General features: G+C 35.8%; 1 protein-coding gene across 2 annotated transcripts in view; it reads left to right on the forward strand.

Moving 5' to 3' along the window:
* LOC129370372 (metabotropic glutamate receptor 4-like) overlaps nt 1–25,039 on the forward strand; it is a 164,197-nt gene extending 139,158 nt beyond the window's left edge. The window contains exons 7-12 of one of the 2 annotated variants that reach the window (XM_055046330.1): nt 3,892–4,092; nt 9,653–9,789; nt 10,339–11,274; nt 15,338–15,584; nt 16,991–17,036; nt 20,409–20,462. In XM_055046330.1, coding sequence (XP_054902305.1) covers nt 3,892–4,092; nt 9,653–9,789; nt 10,339–11,274; nt 15,338–15,584; nt 16,991–17,028 — 1,559 coding nt within the window. In that variant the 3' untranslated portion in view covers nt 17,029–17,036; nt 20,409–20,462. Of the gene's footprint in view, nt 1–3,891; nt 4,093–9,652; nt 9,790–10,338; nt 11,275–15,337; nt 15,585–16,990; nt 17,037–20,408 lie in introns of both variants that reach the window. The other variant, XM_055046329.1, reaches the window with a different exon arrangement.
* Nucleotides 25,040–25,310: the final 271 nt, after the last annotated feature.

Raw genomic sequence — 25,310 nt, forward strand, 5'->3', positions numbered from 1 at the left:
CAAATTACTTGGAAAATTGGTTTGAATTTTCACAAATAAAATTTGCTTGATGGCATTCAAAACAAAAATAAGGCACCCATTTCAACTAAAATAATTCAGTCAAAATGTTGAACATTCCTGCCAGCCATTATCACAGATTCTACTTCCAAAATTTTCCTAACTACAAATGTACATTCCCATAAGATCTGGAGGATGCAGCAGGACTCGGTAAGCTGCTCCAGATACCAAGGAAATATGTACTGACTTTGCTTGTCTGACCCCTGTGCATAAACATACTGTTCTTGACAACTGTCCAAGCTCCCAGGTGATGTTTTCAATATTCTGCAGTATGCATTCTGTGGATTTATATAAACAGGAAGTGTGGAGGGCAGCCAGTCTGTAGAAAACCTTGTATCATCACCTCACTCAAGTCAGGTACATAGATTTATACAGAAAGGTCTCAGCAGCAAGCATTTACAGTGCAGCATTCATGAGAGAAATTACTGAAGAACCACTGCTTACCTCAGGCTGATTTTGAAACCATTTTAATGTATGGTGTATAAATCTACATGTTTTTTTTTTTTTTTTTTTTACTTTTTAAAGCTGTTTCTTTATTAGTTTAAAGGATGAGTATTTGCCCTTCCAACAATACAGCCACTATGATATGAAAAATTTATTAGATGTCTGTATATTTCTGAGCATTAGCATTAATTTCAGAGAATATAAAGAGAATATTTTAGTTTTTTGACTCTGCAAACACGGTACAGGTGTGTAGCATGCGAAACAAGTGGCCATATTGACAGCTCAGCCAATCAGACGCTAACTTGTAGGAACATGATAACTTTGTTACGTTAAACAGGGAATTGAAAACCATACTACGGTGCACTGTAGTTTGAAGAAGATCACATTTTCTGTCAAATTATATGACTAAATTCAAGCTCCAAAACTAAATTAAGATATTATTTTAGTATAGAACTACTAAAAGTACATATTTGATCCTATAGTAAATTAAATATTAGTATTTAACCATGTTATGTTGCTATTTGAAGCAGTTTTTTAAATTTTTTTATTTTAGCCTTAGCTTACATCTCACTTGAATTTGTATGCTTGCAAATGCCAAATCAGTAAACTCCTGAACCTCTGCTTTATGCAGATAGCAACAAGGCCTGTGCATTATGTTCAGGCAAAACACGGATACCCAACAGTTCAATTATATGCATGAACGCATTGCTCTAGAGACATAAATACAAGACAGAAGTTGCTGCTTCTGCTGCTCTCTGAATGCATTCTACGTAGAAACAAGGGTTAGCTTAATTAATTTAAAAACTTGTTGTACTCCCTTGTAGTTGCTTTTTTGAAATGTCTTGCAAAATATTTTATATTATAATAATGTAAACAAAAGAGTATTTTTGCTTAACTGTAAACTGTAATCAGCAACTGTGCTGTTACTCCTAAAAATAATATGCTGTTTTTTGACTAGAAAAAAAAAATATAGGGAAAAAATCAGTTACAGGTTTTCATGTAGATACTGTACTCTGAACTCTTTGACCACACATATTTGGCAAACCTGATCCTTGGACCAACTGATCTAGTGGCCTGAGTACAACAGTTAGTCATGCTTCAGTGAAATAAGCTTGCAGCATTTTCTCACTGGTGAAGAATTTTAATTTACTCAAGCTGCTGGGGGTTTTGGCCTTTTCAAGAAACATACCATTGTTTCTAATTTGCATTGTCACTTGTATTAACCGATACATATTTTACAATGCCCTAGTTTCACCTCTTGTGATAAATTATGCAACGGTGCAAATGTTCATCTTTTGGGAAAGCCCTGTTTTTTCAAATACAAATTTATCATCTGGATGATTTCTTACATGTATACAGTTATTCTTATTTTATTATACATAAACTTTTAACACTTGTGGAGCATTTTTTTTTCCTCCCCTCTTGCTCAATGACCACTGGAGACGGCCATCAATTAAGAAAAGTTGGGTTAGACAGCGGATGGATGGACTTTCTTTCTCTATCAAATGTTCTTTGACCATTTTGAGCATATAAAACTTTTGCTGTGGATTTTGGAGAAATATTGCAATGCATTGCAGGATATTAGATCATGAAAGTAACAGTAGGCAGAAAAGTCACATATGTAAAAAAGGGATACATCAAGTTATTCCCTTTTTACTCTTGAAGCACTGACCTTATCTATATTTTGAAGGTAATACTTTATTAATAATTCAACACAAAATATCATTCAACTTCGAATGATATGAAACCAGATATTTACATAACTGCAGAAAAATATGTAACTTTTTTTTATCTCACTGTCAGGGATTAATGCAGACTGAACATTTTCCTGTACAAGGTGCCCTGGTCTAACAAGAGAAAAAAAATATCTGTGATAAATTATTTACTGCAGTATAATCTGTATAATCTATTAATAGCTCCTAGACTATTTTACAATATCTTAATAAGAACTATTGTTTGAAATGAAACTTTTAAAGTCTGATCAAATTTAGCATCTTAAATTTAATCATTTTCAATAAGTGTGAAAAGGTTTTGCCTTTTCTTGCTTGCAAAATTTAAAATCTTCAAAAACTTAATCAAGCTCTAAACCACAGACTTGCATTCATAAAAGCAAACACATTTATTTAATGGATGTACATCTTCTGTCACAAACCTTGGACCTTGAATTGTTTACAAGTTTGTGCATAAATCAAAGATTTGTCTTTGCAGCATAAATCAAATTTCTTGACAAATAGAGAGCTTCTACTTGGAATTAGTTCTGATCAGATTAACACTGTTGCTGTTCTTCAAACAGAAAGATTTTCTCAAAACTCTTTTAAGCTTCCACTGGTAGCTGATCCTGCATTATCGAAAGTTCAACAATGAATGAAAATAAGATATTGGAATAAATTAAATACGAAAAGCAATGATGTTGTTAAAGATAAACCATTACCATACCAAGAAACAGAAAAATTATTCATAACCAAAACATTTTTCATTTTCACACTTAACTTGATTAAGGAAGGGGAGGAATAGTGTTTAAATTATTGAATAAACCCATGTGGTAGGGCAGTGGTTAATAGGAGTATTAAGACGATAATTGAAAACTTGCTTGGCGAGTAATGCATTTCCAAAGCGTTAAAACAACTCAAGCCATGATTAATATACACCTGTCATAACTAATTACATTAATAGTGAAGAATGATTAGGCCAGTCTGACTATGTCTTCCTCTTCACTCATGCCACTCTGTCAAGCTCTGCACTGATGACTAATAGATTCAAGGTGGCACATGGCTTGATGGAGATAAACAAAGAGAGATCATATAAACAACAGAGGAACAGCTCTGTCATCTCACTCTCCTGATTATACAGCATTTGTAGCTAGAGTTTATGACTTCATTTAAACCATAAATCAGTCTTTTACAAGCATGTTTACATGATATCATAAAACATGACCATAGGTTTTAACTGGACAGCAGAAAAATATTAAGAGACATAAAGTGTTTCTGCATAAAAGTGTGTGGGTCCAAGTGACTGACAGCCCACACCGAGAAAGGCTATGAAAGAAGATCACTTTGAATTTGTACAGTGGTATTCCTGATTGATGTCTTGCAAAAATAGCATGCAATTATTTTAACATGCAATTCAATGTCAGTCTCAACATAAATTAAAATAGCAGGGCAAATGGTTTCACAATTGAGTAATCAGACTTCTTGAAGGGTTATAATTTGCTTGATTTTTACACATCTAGTAACTATTGTCTAGTTCACAGAACATCCATTGATATTCAAGTCCAATTTTGATCTGAATGTTTTCCTTTTATCAAAAAAAGAGTCCAGCTTTTTTTTCTTGGCTTAGCAAGAAAGTCGACATTAATTATAATACTTTTTTTTATGTTGTTTTTCTCTTAAGATCATGAGCGGATTGGAAAAGATTCATCCTATGAACAGGAGGGGAAGGTCCAGTTCGTTATCGATGCTGTATATGCCATGGCTCATGCGCTCCATAATATGCACAAAGACCTCTGTCCTGGAAATGTTGGCCTCTGTCCCAAAATGGACACCATCAATGGCACGCTACTTCTCAAGTATATTCGCAATGTCAACTTTACAGGTATGTTTGTCTGCTACCTCTAACAGGTTAAATTTAAAACTGCATAGTGTGTATTCAAAGCTCTTTTGTTGTGCTACATGTGTAAGCTAGACCAACATATTATAAGGAATATAATATATAAGGTTTGTTTAACAAAGGCCACTGAGATTTTGTGTTTGTTGGGATCTGAGGCATCCCACGTGTGCCATTTTTTAACTTTTCTGTGCACACAATATGCATACTCAGAGGTTTTATAAGGATCCACTGGTCTTCACTGACTGTAAATTATTCCCAACAAGCATAAAGGCAAAGTAAATTATTCCCAACAAGCATAAAGGCAAAGATCTGTAAGAATCTTAACAATCACCAGAAGAAGAGCATGTTTTATCATAGCTGATAAGCAGAAACTTTGCTTTGTGAGATTTTCCTTCCTTATCTTGTCACCATGGAATTGCCCACGCAAGTGATTTCTGACTTCAAGGGTGCTGGCAGCTGAGTTCAAATTGTACAGAACTGAGAATGTGAAGACACTTAACTGACAGCTTATTCATCTATTACGGCTGGAGCCGAATGCTACAAATGAAAAAGAATTTGAGGTTTCATACAAGTGTGCAGTAAAAATAACTACCTTTTTGTATGGTACAACACCTGCTTCATACAGTATTTTGACACAAAAGATGTAGGGAGATTTCAGTATGATCTGCAGTAATTTTTGTAAATCTATCTGTTTTCAGACTTGATAATTACAAACAATTCTGCTAAGCTATAAGTGGTGCTTGTCTCAACTAGTTTAATTAATGCACTGGGCTTTAAAGTAGACATTATCAATGGCATCAGCATGTTTTGGAGTAGACCCATAACTTTGTGAGTGGAAGAATGTTAGCTGGCAGATTGGTGTTGCATTTAGCTCAATTCAAGAACAAAGACATTGCAGTCTTTTTCTGGAGAGTGACTATTACTTGCAAATGGCCCATCCTATTATCCAAGGGGAGAATATTACTGGAAGAGATCAAGGGTGTAACAGCTCTGCTGCTGAGTTTCCATGCACATCCTATTGTGTCCTTTCTCATTCAAGCAGCTTGGAAAACCCATCAGCAGTTGACCATACAACTTTGCAGTGAAAAGCCATTCTCCGTCATTTCCAAAAAAGTGAAGCCCAACATATGTGTTGCTTTCCAAGATAAAAAAAATGCTTTTGTGAATGTGCCTTGAGTCATTCTTATAGCTTCATGGATTAATATTCAGCAAAAGAGACCAAAAGATGATATTTAAAGATCGGCGCTTGATTCAACAAAATTAGCACTGCAAGATCAGCAACAGGTCATATGCAAAACACAGTAATGTTTACATCTGTGTTAGTGTTTGCTGTCACGTGTTGAGCTAATTCCATGTCAGTTGAGTAAAGGGTCATGTGATCAAGCAGAAGGCAAAACAGATGCTTTGGCAATTCTTTAAATTTGCTCCACAGTCACTAACGATTGCATAGCGATGGGCACATTGATCTCTGTAAACACTACAGAGAGGGACCTCTGGATGAAGGGTAGAGATACATGACCTAAGTACATGATAAAAATACTGGAAATTATATTGGAAATGTACAGATAGTGGGTCCGGTAAAACAATTCTAGTCCACTTTAGTTTCAAGAATCATTGTCTGCCACCTGATAAGGAACAAATTCCACAGTCTTTGCAGGTGTTTAGCTAAAAGAAATGATGTTCTGCATTGGAAATTCCAAATATAACTTTGAGAAAACAAGCCTTGCTTCTTTTGAAGACATACTGATTTTGGCTTCATAAAAAATTGTACTTTCCATACAAAAAAAATGACATGTAAATAATATCATCTAATCTAGCTCTACATGGTAGCATTTCTTCAGTCACAGCAGCTCATTGCAGTAACACACAGCAGTCGTGTAGGAAATTGGACCAGCAATCTGTTCAATCAGCAAGACAGCTGACAATAGAGTTTGATAAGAGAGACATCCAACTGGCTGTCCAACAGCCAGATTGTTGATTGCTCATGCAGTTAATCAAATGGTGCAGCTATTCTCAAACTGGAATTTCAATTAACTTATGTAAAAAAAAGTTTACAGCCTACCATTTTTCTCAATTTATTTGATTGACCTAACAAAATATTTCCAAACTGCTGTCATTTACTAGGAACAAGATCTGGTAGATTATTTTGGTTGCTTGCTAAAGCAACAAGTCGGCTGAATTCTGTGTAAATAACTAAGGCATCCAAAGTTCCACAGGGGCATCAGAATGAATAATAAATTGCATTTACATTTTTTCAAAAGCCATATTGGTGTCACCAAACAACCTGATGGGCTGGTTTGAGTATTTCAGAAAATACAGCAACTGAAATGCTCAGAGACAATTATGTCTTTGAATGGAAGAAAAGACATGCAGTATATGGCGGTTGTATGGATTAAGATTTATTGTTTATGTCATAGAGCAGACAGAACTGTGCAGAGTGGTTTAAGATTCTGCAACAAGCAAGAGTAGGTAAAACAATACTTATTAAAAACAAGTTACGCAGATGATCATCTATGTTTACATAAGACAAGAACCTTTGACGAAAATGGACTTTGAAAAGAGAAGGTAAAAGTGGGTGCCTTTCCTACTGGAAAGAACAGGAAGTTAAGGCTACAATATGCAGAGACTCTTTAAAATTGGACAACAGTTGAAAAATAGTTGCCTTCTATGATAAGTCTTTCTTTTAGGTGTGACAGCCAGATGGTAGGGTCATAATTTAGTGTAAGCACAATAAAAAAAATTTAAAAATGGATCCATCCTGACTTTTAGTTTAGGCAGCTGGTGATTTAATGATATACAGTTTCTCAGGACACTTTGCACCCCTTAGGGTCAATTGAGAATAAAAATGCTGACCATTTTCTTTATGACAACCTTTATGTATATCCATCTTCTGATTGCTATTTCCATCAGAATAATGTGCAATATCCCAAAGCTCAATCTAAAACTTGTTCTCTTGGCATCTCACCTGGTGCTTTTGAGGTGTTTTGATGGTTTTATAAAGTTGTATCAGAGAAGTAAGGTAAGAATAGGTCTAAAAATGAAATAATTTTAGCTCTAATGGATGTTTCTTATAGTAACATAACCTTTATTGTTAGGAATAGAATACAAAAGCTTAGCTGACAAGCATGGTTGCTTTATACATTTTGATCCCAAATGGAAATTGACAAGAAAGTTTAAAGCACTGAAAAAGGTATGTTATTTAGTGCATATACCTTGTTTAACAGCTCCAGAGTGTGTGTATTAGAATGGAAGTAGGTCAGCTCTGTCTGTGCAAAATAAAATCATTGGTGAATTTATCCCGAAGTCTTAATCATGTTTTCAACCAGACAAGTCAACTCTCAAAGTATGTGTAGGGCTTAAATCTATAACATTGTGCTGTAGACAAGTGTCACATATTTTAAAGTTTGTATCTTTTTGAATGACCAATTTCGTGATGGCATGGCAAATCACCGGAAGACTGGACGACAACAATGAAACCAATGTGTTTTTATCACAGTTAGGGTAAGAAAATCAATACCTCATGAAATTTTTAAAGCCTTCTAGGATGTGAACCAAGAATGTTGGATATGACTACATATCCAGCAAACAAAGATGATACTTATTGATGGATCGTCTTACACAGCATCACAAGGATTTTAATGCAAGATGTTGAAAGACTCTGAAAGAGATTACTCAAAGATTTTAAGTGAAGCATTTTGCAATATCATCAGTGGGTTTTGAATGTGCTGTAACTAAAACGTTTTTTTTTTATGTTAACAAAATAAAAACACAATTTATATGTTTAGAACTGCAACTGTGGGAGCTACCTTGATGTTTTGTTCATTATTATTTAGTCAGTTATTTTTAGTCACTGTCTGCAAGATCTGGAAAGATTATACTGTAAACCTTCCCTGAGGCTTCAGCTTAGCATCCATTTGGGAATCTCCCCAGATGTCTCATCTCCTCCATCCTTTCCTCCCTCCATCCAATCATCCATCGTTTTGATTGCTTCCTTTATTGGATCTTTAAATTCATATATTCGTGGTGGGGTCCTTGCACGTAAAGTTTCCAGTGTTAAAGTAGAAAGTTGCTTGATGTAAAAAGTTGCCAGAGATTTAGTATTAAAGTTTCTGAGTTGATGACAATGGCCTTGGATGGGTTCACCCAGGTCTATATTCCAACCACACAAAGTGAAGATTACAAAGAAGTAAATTAATCTTTAAAATTTACAATTAAAAGAGGCATATTGGAGTCACCACATCTCCAGAACAGATATTCATATTAGGGAATCTCTACCAAGAGTGCTGTTTTTCACCTGCTCACATTAATATGTTTTGAATGTCTTCTCCACATATTGTTCTGCACATACCTCCGTTGGTATAACAACAGTCGAGCTAATCAAGATTTTCTGTTAAATCAAAGCTGTGACCTGATTATTAAACAAAGAATTTGTTTACATTTATTTGTTGAACGTTCAAACAGCAGTGCCTTCCTGTGAAGCTGCAAGTAATCAATTAAGGCAATCAAGTCTAAAGAAACAAACATCAATTCCCTTTTATAGCTCCGATTGGTAAGACACTTCATAGTAATAGTAACTTCCTGCTGTTGGCTTAGACATGCCCAGACTGCAACAGGATCACACTGATGCAATTAAAAACCGTGAGAGTGAATGCAAGGGCTGCAGAGACTGGATTGCATGTTTCAAACCTGAACTCTCAGCTACAATCACAAAGCTGTACTGTGGCCTTTACAAGGGAACAATGTACTCAAATTCTCTACTTTCAAATAAATCACAGTCATGAATATAAAATGTCATAAAGCTTTGTGTGAATATTATCAAATTAGTAAAGGTCCATATGTAAATATTGTTTTCTTCTGTATCGCTTTTGAACATCAAAAAGCAACATTAGAAAACTGAGTATTGGAAGAGTATTCCTGCAAGTATTGGAAGAGTATTCCTGCAAGGTAACTGAGGACATGTTTTCAGCCTTTATTACTTGTTTCAGTATTTTTGATAAGTTTTAAAAATAGAGAATTGAAGGAAATGAAGAGAATAGGTATATAAATGGACTAGAAATGCTATTAATGATGCTTTTATGATTGGATCTTTTCTCTAATTCAGTGAATCCTCCTCCTCCCACAACACAATTTTATAACAAGTTGTGAAGCTCAAGAGGGGATTATCAATTGCTTTAGAAACCGAAAGCAGAGACATGAGGGAGCTCTTAAAGCGGTAATGAAAATCAGTACTGTCATTCGTTAGTAATGTGTAGGGACCTTGTAAATTACATGCAATGGGGCAACAAGCAGAGCGAATAGAGGGAAGCGACATGGGAACCTAGAGACAAGCTCTGGCTCTTCTCAAAATACTACAATATAATACCTGTCAAGATCTGTTTTGTCCTCCTCAGTAAAAGCATACTGAAAGCACAAGGAGGTCCTGTTGCAACCTATTTTTATTTCAAGGTTGTTTGAGAAGAAAATTGTAAGTTTTAAATACGTTGCTCAACGCTGAAGTTCACCACTTGTTTCAACAAAACATTTTCTTTGTCCTTTCGTTGTTTAGGAATTGCTGGCACCCCTGTGGTCTTCAATGTGAATGGAGACGCTCCTGGTCGCTATGAAATCTACCAATACCAGATCAGCAGCAACAACACAGGATACAAGATTATTGGGCACTGGACGGATCAGCTCCACCTCAATGTATGAACTGTTCTTTTGTATCTTACTATATTGCGTAAACAACATTCTTGATTTTTACATTATGGCAAAAAATAATTGCATCTACATCAATGTTTGGTGAGATTTTAACATTTTCTTCAGAAATAACAATCTGAAATATGAACTTGAGGTTGCATTAAGCCTCCCATCATCAAAGATTAATACTCAATAGATGTTTCAGTCCCATGTAATATATTTATGTTTAGCGGAACAAACTTTTTTGTGAGTTTTCATAACTTTAAGCCATGATCATCAAAATGAACAGAAACAGAATTTACCTAAAATTTACATAATTTTAGGAAATTCTGTAAATTATCTCTGTAGTTCTGTTTTTGACTTGGTAAAAGAAATATTTTCAATACTATTCTGATTTATTAATATCCCTATAAATTTACTGAGGTATAAAAATGTGGCAAAGAAAGGGGTGGGGAAATGCAGGAGTGGTTTGTTATTTCAAATACGTTGTTGAATCAAAAGTAAGGAGTTTTCCTGTTCCATAAATCCTCTCTTTTTTGTTTTTGCTTTTTTCAGACTGATGAGATGCAATGGCCAGGTGGAACTCAAGAAGTCCCATCCTCCATCTGCAGCCAGCCATGCCGTCCCGGGCAGCGTAAGAAGACAGTGAAGGGGATTCCATGTTGTTGGCACTGTGAGAGTTGTGATGGTTATCAGTATCAGGCAGACACTTACACCTGCAAAATGTGCCGATTTGATTTGCGGCCCAATGAGAACCACACTGGATGTGTTCCTATTCCCATTGTCAAGCTGGAGTGGAGCTCTCCGTGGGCAGTCATTCCTGTCTTGATTGCAGTACTGGGCATAATAGCCACTTTGCTAGTGGTTGCCACGTTTGTTCGCTACAATGACACGCCCATTGTGAAGGCATCAGGTCGAGAACTGAGTTATGTCCTGTTGACTGGTATCTTTTTGTGTTATGCCACAACTTTCCTCATGATTTCCACCCCGGATGTCTTTGTATGCTCACTGCGCAGGATTTTTCTTGGGCTGGGCATGAGTATAAGCTATGCAGCACTGCTAACCAAGACAAATCGGATCTACAGGATTTTTGAGCAGGGCAAGATGTCTGTCAGTGCTCCTCGATTCATCTCTCCAGCCTCTCAGTTAGTCATCACGTTCAGCTTGATATCGGTGCAGCTTCTCGGAGTGTGCATCTGGTTCGGGGTCGATCCTTCACAAGCCATTATCGACTATGAGGACCAGCGTACAGCCAATCCTGAAAAGTCCAGAGGGGTACTAAAGTGTGACATATCAGATCTGTCTCTCATCTGTCTGCTGGGTTATAGCATGCTTCTGATGGTCACCTGCACAGTTTATGCAATCAAAACAAGAGGAGTTCCAGAGACATTCAACGAGGCCAAGCCCATTGGCTTTACCATGTACACCACCTGCATTGTTTGGTTGGCCTTCATCCCCATCTTTTTTGGAACTTCACAGTCAACAGAAAAGGTAAAATGTCTAAATCAAATTCAACAAAAACCCAAATAATTTATAGAGTAGTTTTATAGAGTCGTTTTGTCTTTTTAGTCTGTGCAAAATTGCATGGTTTTAAATGTAGAATAAATCAATAATTGCGCTTGTTCATTTTTTATAGGAGTAATTCATTTGGACACTTCTTATGTTTCCATTGCACCTGATTGTGATGAAAATGCCTGCTTAAATTATGTTTTTGTGTAAGATCAGCCTCTTGTGTTTGTGAATGTCGCCACCATTTATCACAAGCTGATAGGCTGTGAGCTCCACTGTGGGGATTGCAAGGCTTTTAGAGCTGGATTGTCAGGATGATTCATTCACCTCGAATTTCCTTGGATATGATTTCTTTACTTGTGTTTCCATAAATATTCACTGAGTGGGAAAACAGTCAGCAATCAACTTATATTCTTGCAAACAGCCGTAGATGTTGTGAAATTGGACAGAACTGATATAGCTGTTGATTGTTCTTGTCAGCTAACATTGAATCATAAATTATCTCTTAGAAGTGCTAATTCTGAGGTTATGAAGCACAGATGTACACAAAGCACAAAGAAAAAAAGTAAAATTGCAGTAGTACCAGACGCTTAAGAAAGCAACAAACCTAATAGCAACCATTAGATTGTCTATTTCTTAAACATATGCAATTTACCAAAGAAGTCACACAATGTACAAACAGTCCCTTTAAAAAGTTTGCCATATATTTTGAACTTTTACACATTTTGCAATGCTACAACATAACCGGAAATTTTAAAATACATCAACAAAAATAATACACAATTGTGAAGTGCAAAAGAAACCGGATGCAATGCTTTATTCTTTTTTTATACATATATATTCTGCCTCTTGTACCGAGGGCCTGGTGGAACCAATTTTTTTTGTAATTACAGATAAAAGATTTTAACCTTTCATGCACATCTAAAGACTGGGCTTGTAACCCATTTTTCTTTACAATATAGCTGAAGCTCAGTCCTCTTTTAATGTAGGTCAGTGAACATGAAATCTTGCCATAGATTCTCTGTTGGATTTAGGCCTGGGCTTTAACTTGGCTCCTAAAATATGACTATTCTACTGCAGCTCTGGATGTACTCTATATATTGTGTTATATTGTGTACAGACACAAGGTAATGCTCTCCCCCTGTTTCAAGTCTCTCAAAGGATTTCTTCTAGGTTTGCCTTCTAGTTTGTCCTAACAGTTTTCCTGACTTCCCACCATGAAATACCTACACTGCATATTGCTAACATTACCATATTTCAGTGTTGTGCTAAGTACATTTACAACTTTAGTTCTACATACACATACCTAAAGATAGCTAGCAACAGCTATCTCTATGTTGGAGCTGTACAACATCACTAAAACACGCAATTTAATATATTTTTGTTATAATGCCAGTTATAATCCTAAGTTATAATCGATACACGTTTTGCTCATTCTTCTCTTGGTTCTCCATTATAAGAATGTTCCTTCACCTTAGCTTCTCAGCCCCCAAGTATACATAAGGTGTTTGCATCATGGATAGAATAGAATCTCACAGGAGAGGGCTGAATATAAGTGCATGCCACTTTTAGCATTCGTTTGATGAAAAATTCTAGAACCACATCCATTTTCCTTCAACAATTATGCAATACTTTGTGTGCTTATAGCTGTAATGAGACCAAATGGGAAACAGTTCAAATAGGTATAAATGCTTGCAAGTCCCAGTTTTATGGCATGGCCAGATCATGAGAATATGTTATTTGCTTTGAATAAATGACTGCATTCAACTAAAGTTCAAACATTATAAGGTCTAGCCCAGCAATATATTGTTTGTTCCTCCAAATAAGCAATTTTTTTCCCCAAAAAAATATTCAACTGATTGGATATTTTTTTTCTGAAAATATTTCTTAGGAAATGTTAGTTATGACAAATACTATGAATTTTAGACCTTGCAAGGTTCAATGAATCCTATTTCATGTCAATATGTGTTGCTCATGGGGTATCATTGGTGCAAATAGAACTACTCTCTAAACCTGCAATGCCACAAAAAAGCTCTGAAATTTCATATTGGTTTCTGCTCTCAGCTCTTTACCTTCAATGTCCCAGTGGAGCAGATTGACCATCATTTGAGGGTGTCCAGAAAGATTTATGTCAGTAGGTCCTATGAAAGTGGACAAGGGTCTTGGCTCCCTTCAGAGAAGGACTTCACTCTCTACTCCAGAGCGCTGGCAATATTGTTCCGAATTCACCCCAGGGCAAGAGTAATCTTCTTGGGAGATTACAACACTCGCCCTCTATCACCAAAAACTGCTCATGTGCTGTTTGCAGTATGATAGAATACATGGATTTATCGCTTCCATCTCCATGTGTCATCTTAAGGGTTTTTTTTTCCAAAACAACATGAACTTTGGGGTCTTCATTTTTGCTTCATTAAAAGCCATAACTCACAATTTAGATTTGCTCTTCCACTTCATGGAAATGATTTTACATATTTAATATAATTAAATATGCTATTCCAATCATTTTGGTTGCTAAACCTAAGCTACATCAATTGACAATCAAAACATCAAGACATCTGTGACTTTCAGTATAGAATGATGTAATAAAATGGAAATAAACAATACAATTAAATAAACATTGTGCATAGCTAAATTGTGCATCAATTTATATCTAAAGACAAATCCAATTTCTTGCTAAAATCCAATCCATAACCTTGTGGAAATGTTTTTCAAATGACTGAAATAAAAAGAAAAACATAGCAGCTAATTAACACATGCACAAATTCTGTTCCACGTTTGACATTTAGATTTCAAATTTCAAATCTGGACTTAAATAAAAATACTGTGGTTAATGACAGCCTTTGCTGAGTCAAGGCATCCTCGTCAAACCCAGTCCATATAGAATAACATATGTTTGACTTGAATATACAGCTCATTATTAACTGTTGCCATGAAGTCTGAAATCCCTCTTAGCTATTTATGTGTCAAATAATTTGTTTCTGATGCCTCTAATTATAATGACAAAACCCTTTGCTTTTTTTCTTTTAAAGATGTCTCTCAGCTGTGTTTCCATGTGCATGCATTGCCTTGTGATCATTAACATTAGAGAGGAAGTAATGTAAGAGGAGGCAAGTCACTTGTTCATTTCTTCCTATTTTTCTAATGAGATTTACCTTTGGAAACTGTAAGGCACCTCACAATATTTCTGAGGAAATTATATAATATTCAAGACTCAAAAATCAGCTGGAGACTTTTTTTTAGATGACCTTTTACAGTTTTATGTCAAATAGGAAATCAAATTATTTTCTATTTGCTAAAAATTCAAACTTATATTAGAGTGATTTTAAAATCAATATTTATATTCAGAAGTGCACATACATTTTCCCAGTATTTGGTTAAATTGCCCTGAAAAACTGATGACTGTTGCTGAATGTTCCTCAAGTGGTGGCCTCTTCCTCCTCGTGGATCCAGTGCAATAGTGTCAGTCTTGCAGGTTGCCTTGATGATCTACACATCTATTAGTTCTGTCCTCTAATTTTCTATCAGATTACAATCAGAGCTTTGTGATAGCCACTCTAAAATATTTACTTTTTTGTCCGTAAGCCTCTATGTAAATACATTTCTGTGGTATTGTCAAGCTCATTTTGTGTTTGAAAGATTTATTTGAAGCCCAACTTTTTTAACTGATTGCTGTTTTAAGATGTTGCTTCATATTTTCACATCCTTTTCATCCCTTATGATGCCTTTTATTTTGTGTAGTGCACCAGTCCCTCAAACAGTGAGAGACCCACAAAGAAACTTTTTAAGTTTTGGTACTTTATCGTTTGGGTGACATTATTTAAAATTGTCCCCTTTTATTTTCTTTAAGCGTAATAATGGCAATTATTTATTTTGTTTTATCTCAAAGTTTTTCATCCCTATGCCCATTTGCAAATTACATTCTGGATTTTTCTGTCTTACGGGATGTAAAGTCTGCTTTTGAGAAAAGTCATAAAACATTATCTAAAAAAAATGTAACTGTATTTCCATCTAATTTTATTTTTCCTCTTTCACTTTCACAATACAGATGTACATCCAGACAACAACTCTGACAATCTCTGTCAGCCTCAGTGCATCCGTTTCCCTGGGAATGCTCTACATGCCGAAGGTCTATGTGGTTCTATTTCATCCAGAGCAGAATGTGCCCAAGCGCAAGCGCAGCCTGAAGGCCGTGGTCACTGCAGCCACCATGTCGAACAAGTTCAACCCCAAAGGAGGCCTAAGGCCAAATGGAGAGGCCAAGTCTGAACTCTGTGAAAGTCTGGAAACACAAGGTTTGTAGAACACTCCATTGTTGGAATGAAGAGATGGAAAATGCAATTGTATGTATAAAAACCTGAGTCCAAGCTGAAGCATGTTAGGCACAACTATAGCTGTTAAATTAGTCACATCCCTTGAACCTTTTCACACTTTTCAGCGACAAAACAGTACAGACAATTAAAGTGGAAGTAAAGTGATAAATGCTAAAAGCAAAAATCTAAGAAGTGTGGTATGTATTTTTCTTCGGCCTTCGTACTCCAGTACCCCTACGTAAAATCCAGGCAAACTAATTACTTTCATTCACACCAGATAACTAATGTCCTTATTCTAATCGCACTAAAACACTCTGTTCTGTGAGGTAGAAAGTGGCTTAACTACTTTTAGTGATGCACTCCACAATTCTGTCTTGAATGAAAGAGTAGAAGACAAAAACAAAACACTGTGTGAAGGAAAACTAGCAATCCACATCCCCGTGAACACTATTATTATGGTAAAACAAGGCAGTGGCTGCATAACACTATAGGCATTATCTCTAACAGGGACAAGCAAGCTAGTTAATAGATGGAGCTAAATACAGACCAGTCATGAAGGAAACCCATTAGAGACTGTAAAAAACTTGATACGGGAGCGGACGCTCATCCCCTGAAGTTAGCATTTCAAAACAAATGAATGGGTCAGTGCAAGCCAGACTACATCTGTTACTAAAAGGTCTTAATCCAATGTGACTCAGCTTGATCTATTTTTGTGTGTTTAACTGATATACAGAGCTAGAGACATGTCATAAAAGACACCCAGGTGTAATTGCAGTAAATGGTTGTTCAACAAAGTATTGATTTAGAGGGGTTGAATATAAATGCAAGACACTTTTCAGATTTTCTTTTTTATCCTTCCACAAACTCTTGAGGATTACTTGTTTTTGGTCTTTCTTAAAATATGCTCCCTATTATTCTTGATTATTTACTTGATCAGCTTGAAATACAGGCACATTTTTCAGTAAAAGGTGCGCTTTTACTAGCTCAGAAATTTCTAGAGAATTTGAAAGTGCGAGATTTGGCACACAGTATTTGATCTTTTACAGAGTTACAAAGACGCGTTGTGAGAGAAGATCTTTTTAGTCACTAAGATGATATGTACGAGTAGGCAGTCTCGGTGTGGGGACAGGCTTAAATCCAATCACGCGCCCACATTTGGTCTGATGACTGAGGGTTTTGATTGTATGTTTCGACAAGTTGAATTGTACATAGGGATGTGTTTTAGGATGACCAAGCCTGTGCCCACACTTGCATGCCTAGTTTCTTGTGTGTCTGAGAACAGAGCTGTTCCATCTTATCCAATTATAGAGCCCATTTGCTGGCAAAGACCCCCACCTCCCACATCTGAACTGTGAATCTAACAACTGCTCTTTGTGCTTATATGTCAGACTGTATTGAGGGAGGGGAGCCTTGTGAGGGACTTTAGACTCCCAGGTAATGAGATTAGTTAATGACTTTGCCCTTTTATTATTTTGTTATCACTTTTCTTCTGTTAATTTCTTCAAATGTTCAACACCTGTAAAGCACTTGCTTGCTGCTACACTGTGTTGAATGAGTGTTGACTAATATGGAGCACCCTGGATGACTCAAGCCAGTGATCACAGTCCCTAATACAGAAGTGAAAATAAACATTGAACATGGAAATATCTTTCTCGTTTAATATCTTTCTAATGAGGTTATTGGCATGAGGTGCTCACCAGATGTTGGTAACAACTTAAGCAGTTCACACATATGGCGAAATCAACAAAAATTGATTGAGGAATCTCTTCAAGGGCTTCTTTCTTATAGAAGATTCTCCTTTGACTTTTGAAGTCTGTGGAAAATCTTCTGAGGTGCTTTGCATAGGTTACTAAAGTTGTAGGAGGGCTCTTTGTTTTTAACCATGATGAGATATTATTTGAATATAACCTTGGCAATATGGTGAAGACTAAACTAGCTGATTGATATGAACTGGCACCAATAAGGAGCAAAATTACATTCTAAATTTGGACATATGTAAACTGCTTTTTGGTCCTCCTTTTCCTCATGCTGTCAAAATGTATTGAATAAGTATTTTCAGATGCATTGTGGGTTACTCGTGCTATTCAAATTTATTATATCTAATTCATGGAATTTTTTTTTTTTTTTCATTTCTCAGTATATGTAGACTGATGAGACTGAGTTGTTACCAACATATGGTCTGAATTTAACTTCAATAGCCATGTTAAAAATTGCTTAAATTTAAAAAAAAAACTTATTTTCTCCACTGTATGTTAGCAACACACATGAGCATGAAAGGAAATTATCACCCCTTCCTAAATTAATGACCTCAGGCATTATTTTCCAAAAAGTGTGTTTGTGGGGGGGGTTTTAACCTAAAAAACTTTTGGAATGAAAGAGGTGGAGATTTCTTTTTCCTTAATTTATTTTTGGTAAAAAAATTACTTGGGTCATTGTTTTAGGAAGGTGACAATATGTGTATGATGTTTAAAAAGACCACTCGGTATGGTAAAGCCAGTGAATGCAGGAAGATGACACCACTTTCCCTGAAAGCAGAAGACAAGCGACAGTCATGTGTCCCCTGTAATTTGTTTCTCTGCTGACAAAAGAGGAATTTGTGGTAATGAGACAACAACAACAATAAGAGTGAACAAGAGAAGACAGATGGGTCTGCCAGGTTCAATTCTTTCTGGACCATCTATTCTTTATCTTGGCCTTGCAGCACATAAATATTCAAATAAGGTTCATTTATCAATGCTTCTCCAGAATGAGATGCTTTGGATGAAGTGGCGAGAATACTGCCTTCCATTCCCACTCCAAACATGGCTCTGACAAAAATAGAGAAGTGTTTGCTAAAAAAAAAATCCTTCCTCCATTTTTTGTGCTCACCCTGACTTTTAGCTGTTCCCTGATTCTGATTTTCCCCTCTGACATATTCAATCAGCCAAGACTGTTGTGGACAGATTGGTTGTATGATTCCCTCCACCATGCTCACTGAGGGACGTTTATTTAAAAAAAACATGGCACATCCACTGACACTTGCACATGAACCAGATGTGGTTATTAAACATGACACCTTACGAGGTCCAGGATGTATAGTAGATTTGTGCTTTGTAAAGTTTGGTAAATCAATGGATTCATGATTTTCCAGTTGATTTTTTATTTTTACAGATAAAAGAACGCTCAGAGAAATAAAAAGCAGTAACAGCTTTCATCAGCTTATAATGTTCAGTGTCCAATATAACAATTCCTCTGATCTTGTAGTAATTTAACTTTTCAAATGATCAATTCACTGACTTTTGCATGCTTTGCTTGGTGCATACAGAACTGACAGGTCTTTGCATGCGGTGAAAGACTGGCACTAGAATGAATCCTGCATTTAATGCTACTGATGTGATATGCCGATTGCCCCCTTATAATGCATTTATGGTACAGTTGGATAATCACAAAAACAGAAAGCTGATTTTGTGAATTATGCAAACTGTTGCATATATAATCACATTGAAATTGCTTTTGGCCTATCTAACAAGTTTATTTTGTCTTTTTACAACATTTTAATATTTGTATAAGCAGGGAAGATGCATTGTGAGTTAAAATTGGATTTTCAAGAAGGCCCAGAGACAAAATGGCATTACAACAAAACACACTGTTGAAGTTAACATCCTCAAAGCAAAAAAATATTATCAGACAATGTACATAAATTAATCATGTTGAATTCTTTTTTTAATTTTCTAACATCGTAAAAGCTTATTACCACACACATATATTGTTAAAATACACATGGAAATTTGCACAAAAAATTAATAGCAATTATAAGGCTGTGACTGACATAATACCAATCTGTTTTCCCCTGTTTATTTCAGAAGGGCATAAATCATTTTTGATGTGCTATTTTCATTGAAATGTACATAAACCATCTAGACAGTTCAGGTCAGTCCTGACATTTCCTAAAAGAGACCAACTTCTAGGTTAAATGTAAATGTAAATCTGCTAGAGCTATAAAAGCAGCTTTGGTTTGAACTGCAGGTTTTCCTCATCATTGTTTGCAGATTATGTCTGGATTTTAATAACATTTAGCTAGCATGTGTAAGGTTCATTCCATTCCATTTTTCTCTTTAAAATTGTTACGATACAAATGTTTTTAAATTGTCTAGCATGTTGATCTTGCCCACTTATCCATAAGCTTTGGTTTCCATCATCAATTCACTTGACAATTTTCTGACCTTCTGAGGAGAGAATTTCTTGCCAAGTGGCTGAATGTTACCTACTGAAATCCAGCTTATATTGTGTCTGCGTTCTCTTAATGTTATTCTGAAGTTTATGTCTGTGGGATTTGCAGGAAACTAGACAGCTAGAAAAACATTTTTTGTACATGTATATTTTTGCACACAGCATAACAGAAACAGGATTAAAAAATAATTACAAATAAGATTCTTGTTTATCTGTTTCTATATCAAAGCCTAATTATTGCAATGTGCAGTTGATTTTAGTGCCTTGTACTCTAAGGTCTGTTTACATAATTTGCTGGAAAAGAAAAAAACAACAACAACTAAATCCTGAGCAGCACTACCAATTTGAAAATTTCCATTTTAATGCTCAGCGTTTATGGGAAGTTTTTACGAAAACGCAGTTTTACATCAACACCCGTGTAATCAGAATTAGTTCCACCTGTGCTGGGTTAATGAAGTCATCTATAAATAGAGCCTTGCATCAATCTGTATTCTCACAATGTGGATTTTTAAAGATTACACTCCCACGCCTATTTGAGGCTCACCCATTTCACTTCAATTTTAACCCTCTGCTTTTTCTTCTCACCCTCGTTTGCAGTGCTGGCCTCAAAGCAGACATACATAAGTTACAGCAATCATGCCATCTAAGACGGAGACAAATCCTGAGACAGGAGCAAAGGCCCGCAGGGGAGGAATCGCCTGTTTTTAAGGGATAACTGGAATTTTGATGGAGAACTTTGATGCTGCTGCAAAACAAGGGACTGGGAAAGAATCATGGAAATTACTCACTCAAAAAAGGATGCCATATTTTTCTAGAGAATAAGGCATGAATGCCAGATTAATATTAAATCAGTATATTGAGATAGAAGATGTAAAAGAGCTTAAATAGATAGGAATTCTCCTTCTTCGGCTCTTTTTGAGACATGAGAGAGCTGATTATTGACGTTTTTGAATCATGCTGAGACGAACACCTGGAGTTTATAGTATGTTTTTTTCTTCTGGAGTGTATAGCACAGAAATCATCAGTTCTCTATAAGGCTGATCCATGTCATTTTTACAAAATAAGAGAGTATTCTGTTCATTTTTTTTTCACATTTATTTTTTCTCAAATGCAGTTGACAAGATGAACCATTATAGAAACGTAGTATTTTCAGTTACAGTGGAGTTGAAAGCTGCAGTTCTCTTCATACTGTACATGCCTTACGACAGCACACTCAGTATTCCTTCACGAACTAACCACATGTGAAAGACATGAAAATAAATCAGTGGGTCAGCCCAGTTGTCTGGTAAAATGTTCATAATGACAATGATGACATCGTCACAATCATCTTGGGAAACCTCCTGTACAGTCCCAGAGCATGCTAATGGGAACATCCCGTGTACCGTGCTGTGTTTTCAGTGTCTTTGGAATGCAACATTGTCACATTTGTCATTCACGGTGAAGATGTCATTTTGAGCCGATGCCTGTTCGGCAACCCTCTGCTGGACAAAAGAGCAATCAAACACAAAAAGAGGCACAACGGCATTGCAATCTGATTTTTTTTTAACATCAGTCTCCACTTCATACATGTCAGCAGACTTGATAATCCATATTTTCAACATAAATAAAATGGTCCTTATTTATCTTGCACTGACAGAACCTGTAGGAAAGTCAAGGAGTCATCTGATTGTTCACATTTTACCTCAGCCAACACTCGTTGTTTTTGACAGAACCGGGTTATTAGGATGGAGTCCGTTTGTCTTTGTTTCTTCCAATGTTGAAGACGCAGTGCAGGATTTTGCCCTGCGTTTAGAAATATTAATTCACTCTTATCTCAGTGAAGCAGAAATGGTACATTATAGACAGCCAACTGTATTTGCACCTAAATGCAGGGTTTAACAAAATGGTTGGTTTGTAATGATAAGAAACCTCATATCAGTGTTTTGCACGTTTTAAAATGTAAACCTAACGATAGGTAACAAGCAGGAGACTGAATACATAGGGCAGCATTAAATAGTTTGCAGTTTTTGTTTTGTCACATAATATTTTGCTGTCTTTCTTGTTTTTGATATCATGTGATCATTGAGGTCTTCATTAGCATTTCTGGAGGAAAATATGGTTTACATAAGCTGGACAATTTTGAGTAATTGAGATCTTTCATCCAGAAAAATGAGAATATTAAAGTAGACTAGTAAAGAACTTAGTGATGGACAATTTTCCTTCCAACTGGTTCAGGTTGTTTGGACAGAAAAAAGAACTGGCTCAGTTTTTCACAACCTCCTTTTCTTCAACTAAAGTTGAACATGAGGAAAACATCCTTTCATCAAGCACAATCTTGCTGCTTGCAACAGTTTACATATACATTAAACTTTTCCAAATTGTATCACGTTATCATGAATTTTATGTAATTCTGTTTTAAACCAACAGAAAAGAATAAAAATTAAATGTTATATTCTAATTATCTTTACAAGCACACAAAATATAGTCAATGCCTTTTAGAACTGTGGGTCTTTTTCTGCCATATGTCACCACCAGCTGTGCACATCTTCTATGTAAATATACTAATTATTTTTTGCAAAATGCAGAAATTCAAGTTTAATTGTATTTTATGGAAAGTGTCTGAGAACATAAATATTCAAATCTGAAGATTCTCTGTCCCAGTTCCAAGTCTTTTGCAATTTTTTTCGCATGTTGCATTGACCTCCATCCTCCTTCCCCTTAACTGATTTCCCTAAGAAGGCATCCCCATAGCAATCGTTGTTTCATGGTGGATATCGTGAGATATACAGATCAGAAAGTTCACATCTTTGTGCTAAAACTTAATGGCACACAAGGGGAATCAAATTAGATTACTTTTGAAGACACTTGCTTCACAATATTCTATTTAAGGACGTCAGAAAAAAAGCAGCTCTTTGTAAATGTGAAAAAAATAAGTAAAGGAAAAAGGCAGATTCCACTAATGAAATGTCACTCTTAGTTGCCATCTGTGACCTATACTCAAACAGGAATTCTTGCAAGCATGAGAACAGCAAGGAGACGTATGTGATAAGCTCAGTGTCCTTTCAGTATGAACTGTTCTGAACTGTTCAGAGTGACTATCTGACTGTGTGAGTCTTATAATTGATGTTTGTCACAGAAGGCCTGGAACCAGCATTTCTGGTTCAGCATCATAACTTTTAATTGGGAGGACCTAACCTTCAGCGTAGAGAAACTGTCCATCTTTATTTCGAGACCCTCCCAAAGATCCAGCTGTGTGAAAATACAGCAAATCTCCCAAAAATCCAACTAACAACTGCAAGTGACAAAGTGCATCGACCTTGTTTCAGGTTATACAAACAGTTAAAGACAAATTGTCTAAATTTTACTTGTTTTAATTTAACTGAGCAAATAAGTATGAGCTTTTAGTTTGGATAGTTACTGCATGGACAACTGTCTTACAGCTGGAAACAAGTTGTTTCATCCCAGCTGATGTAATGAGAAGCTTCTCATTTCTAAAAACAACTATGTGGAAAGACACCCTGTGGAAATGTTATAAGTCAATACAATATCTAAGGAAATTGCAGAAGCTAATAAGATTGGATTGAGTACTGTCTACCACATTATGAAAAAAGAAAAAAAACTGGAGGGATAGTGGGGAACCGTTGTCTTTGAGGATGAAATTACTTAAAATTACTTAAACCTGAACATTTAAGGAATTGGTCATCGAAAATATTTGGTAACATCCATTCAAAGAAGAACAGTAGTTGAACTCAGGGGTATAGTAGTGAAAGTAAATGCATTTACACAACCGTAATATCAAGAAAACCCAAGGGACTTGGACAGAACAGATGTAGGGCCTGAAACAAACCACTTGTGATTCACTGAGAAAAATGCCATACTTGGCAAAGGAGGATAAAAATGATCAGACTTATCCAGATTTGCCATGTGTGAAAATTCAACAGTCTCTTCAGGGTAAGAAGAGAGGCAGATGAAGTGATACACCTCTCATGCCTAGTGTTTACAGTACAAGTTTCTGGGGTTGATGTAGTTGGTTAGCTCCAGGTTCAGTAACATAATGAGGTTCTGAACCTCATTATGAATATGCTGTATGACACAGTTATTCCATCTACAGATTTTTTCCTTCCCGATTACAGTGGAACATTCTAATACGACGATGCCAAGATTCATCAGGCTGAAGCTGTAAATGAATGGTTTAGGGCGCATCAGAGATGATTTTTACACGTAGACCTGCCTCTACAAACACCAAACCTAACACCATTGAGAATCTTTGTGAAGTTCTGGAGAAGACTTTGCACACACAGTACACCTTTTGAATTTGTTTGGTGTAAAAACATACATTCTTTTTCTTTTACTTCACAAGTATATGCTCGTGTTGGTCCATCAGATAAATCTCAGTAAAAATATATAATATATATTATGTAACATGGCAAAATGTGATAAAGTTAAAGGTATGTAAATGTTTGTAAGACAAAGTAGATGCAATAATAGCGTCCCGCCTGTCTTGTATTACAGAATTCACCAGAGTCCTGGTATCTCTAATATGCATTTGAGAGCTATTTTTATGCCTTTCTGCCATCTGGCAATCACAAATAAATAAAACATCCTAATAATAGTTTCAGGAAGTAAATGTTATTTCTGCTTGATAAATAAGGGCCAGTGCCTTCATCCTGTGCCTCCTGCCAACTACTTCTGCCATTCTATTTTTCACTGTCGTGTTCAGTGTGTTCTGTTCAAGCATAATTCCAAACTGAACGTGTACAATTTATAGTTGTGTGCAAACTGCATTCCTGTCTTCAGTCTCAAGTATTGGTCATAAATAGTAAATCTGGAATTTGTTTCATTAAATGTTATCTCAGCAATGCAAAAGTCTGTATGTTGCATGTCAGAACTCATATGTCACAAGAAGAGCTTGAGAGAAAAGTATAGTGTTCAACAGGAAAACTGCTGCAGGTGGTTATAAAAAAGTAAGAATTTCAATAACTGATTTACTCAGCTTCAACAAGTCTACAATAATGCAGCAATGGTTTCTCATTATTTGATTGAGTATTTTGTGGGATTGTTTGTGTTTGTGAATATCAATAATTTCCTGTTTTTTGCCACAGATCCTTTTTTCTACAACACTGTGGGTGTTGCAAAAATAGAATATGTAAGTGCTGATTGAAGTTAAATGGTAAGTTAATGTGTGTTATTAAAATGGATTGATCATGTCTGCTTTATGTACTGACATATTAAAAAATATTAAAAAGTTACAGTGCCTGAATATTTATGAATTATCTATATTAAAAGAAAAATCTAAATGTGTGAAGCATGTTCATTTTTATACAATATGTTTCTAATAAAAGATTGTTTTGCTAATAACGTGTCACTGTTTCTTTATAAATGGTACATTAGCAAAATGCGCCATATTTGGAGAGGTGCAACCAGAACTATTAAGTTCTCAATTCTGCATAACACCACAAAGAAGACATCCAAAAAAGAACAAAAAACAGAGAAGTAGAATATAGTTGATACTTTTTTTGC

The sequence above is a fragment of the Poeciliopsis prolifica genome, unplaced genomic scaffold (assembly GCF_027474105.1).
Source record: "Poeciliopsis prolifica strain line A6 unplaced genomic scaffold, Auburn_PproV2 SCAFFOLD023, whole genome shotgun sequence".
NCBI classification, from domain to species: Eukaryota; Metazoa; Chordata; class Actinopteri; order Cyprinodontiformes; family Poeciliidae; genus Poeciliopsis; species Poeciliopsis prolifica.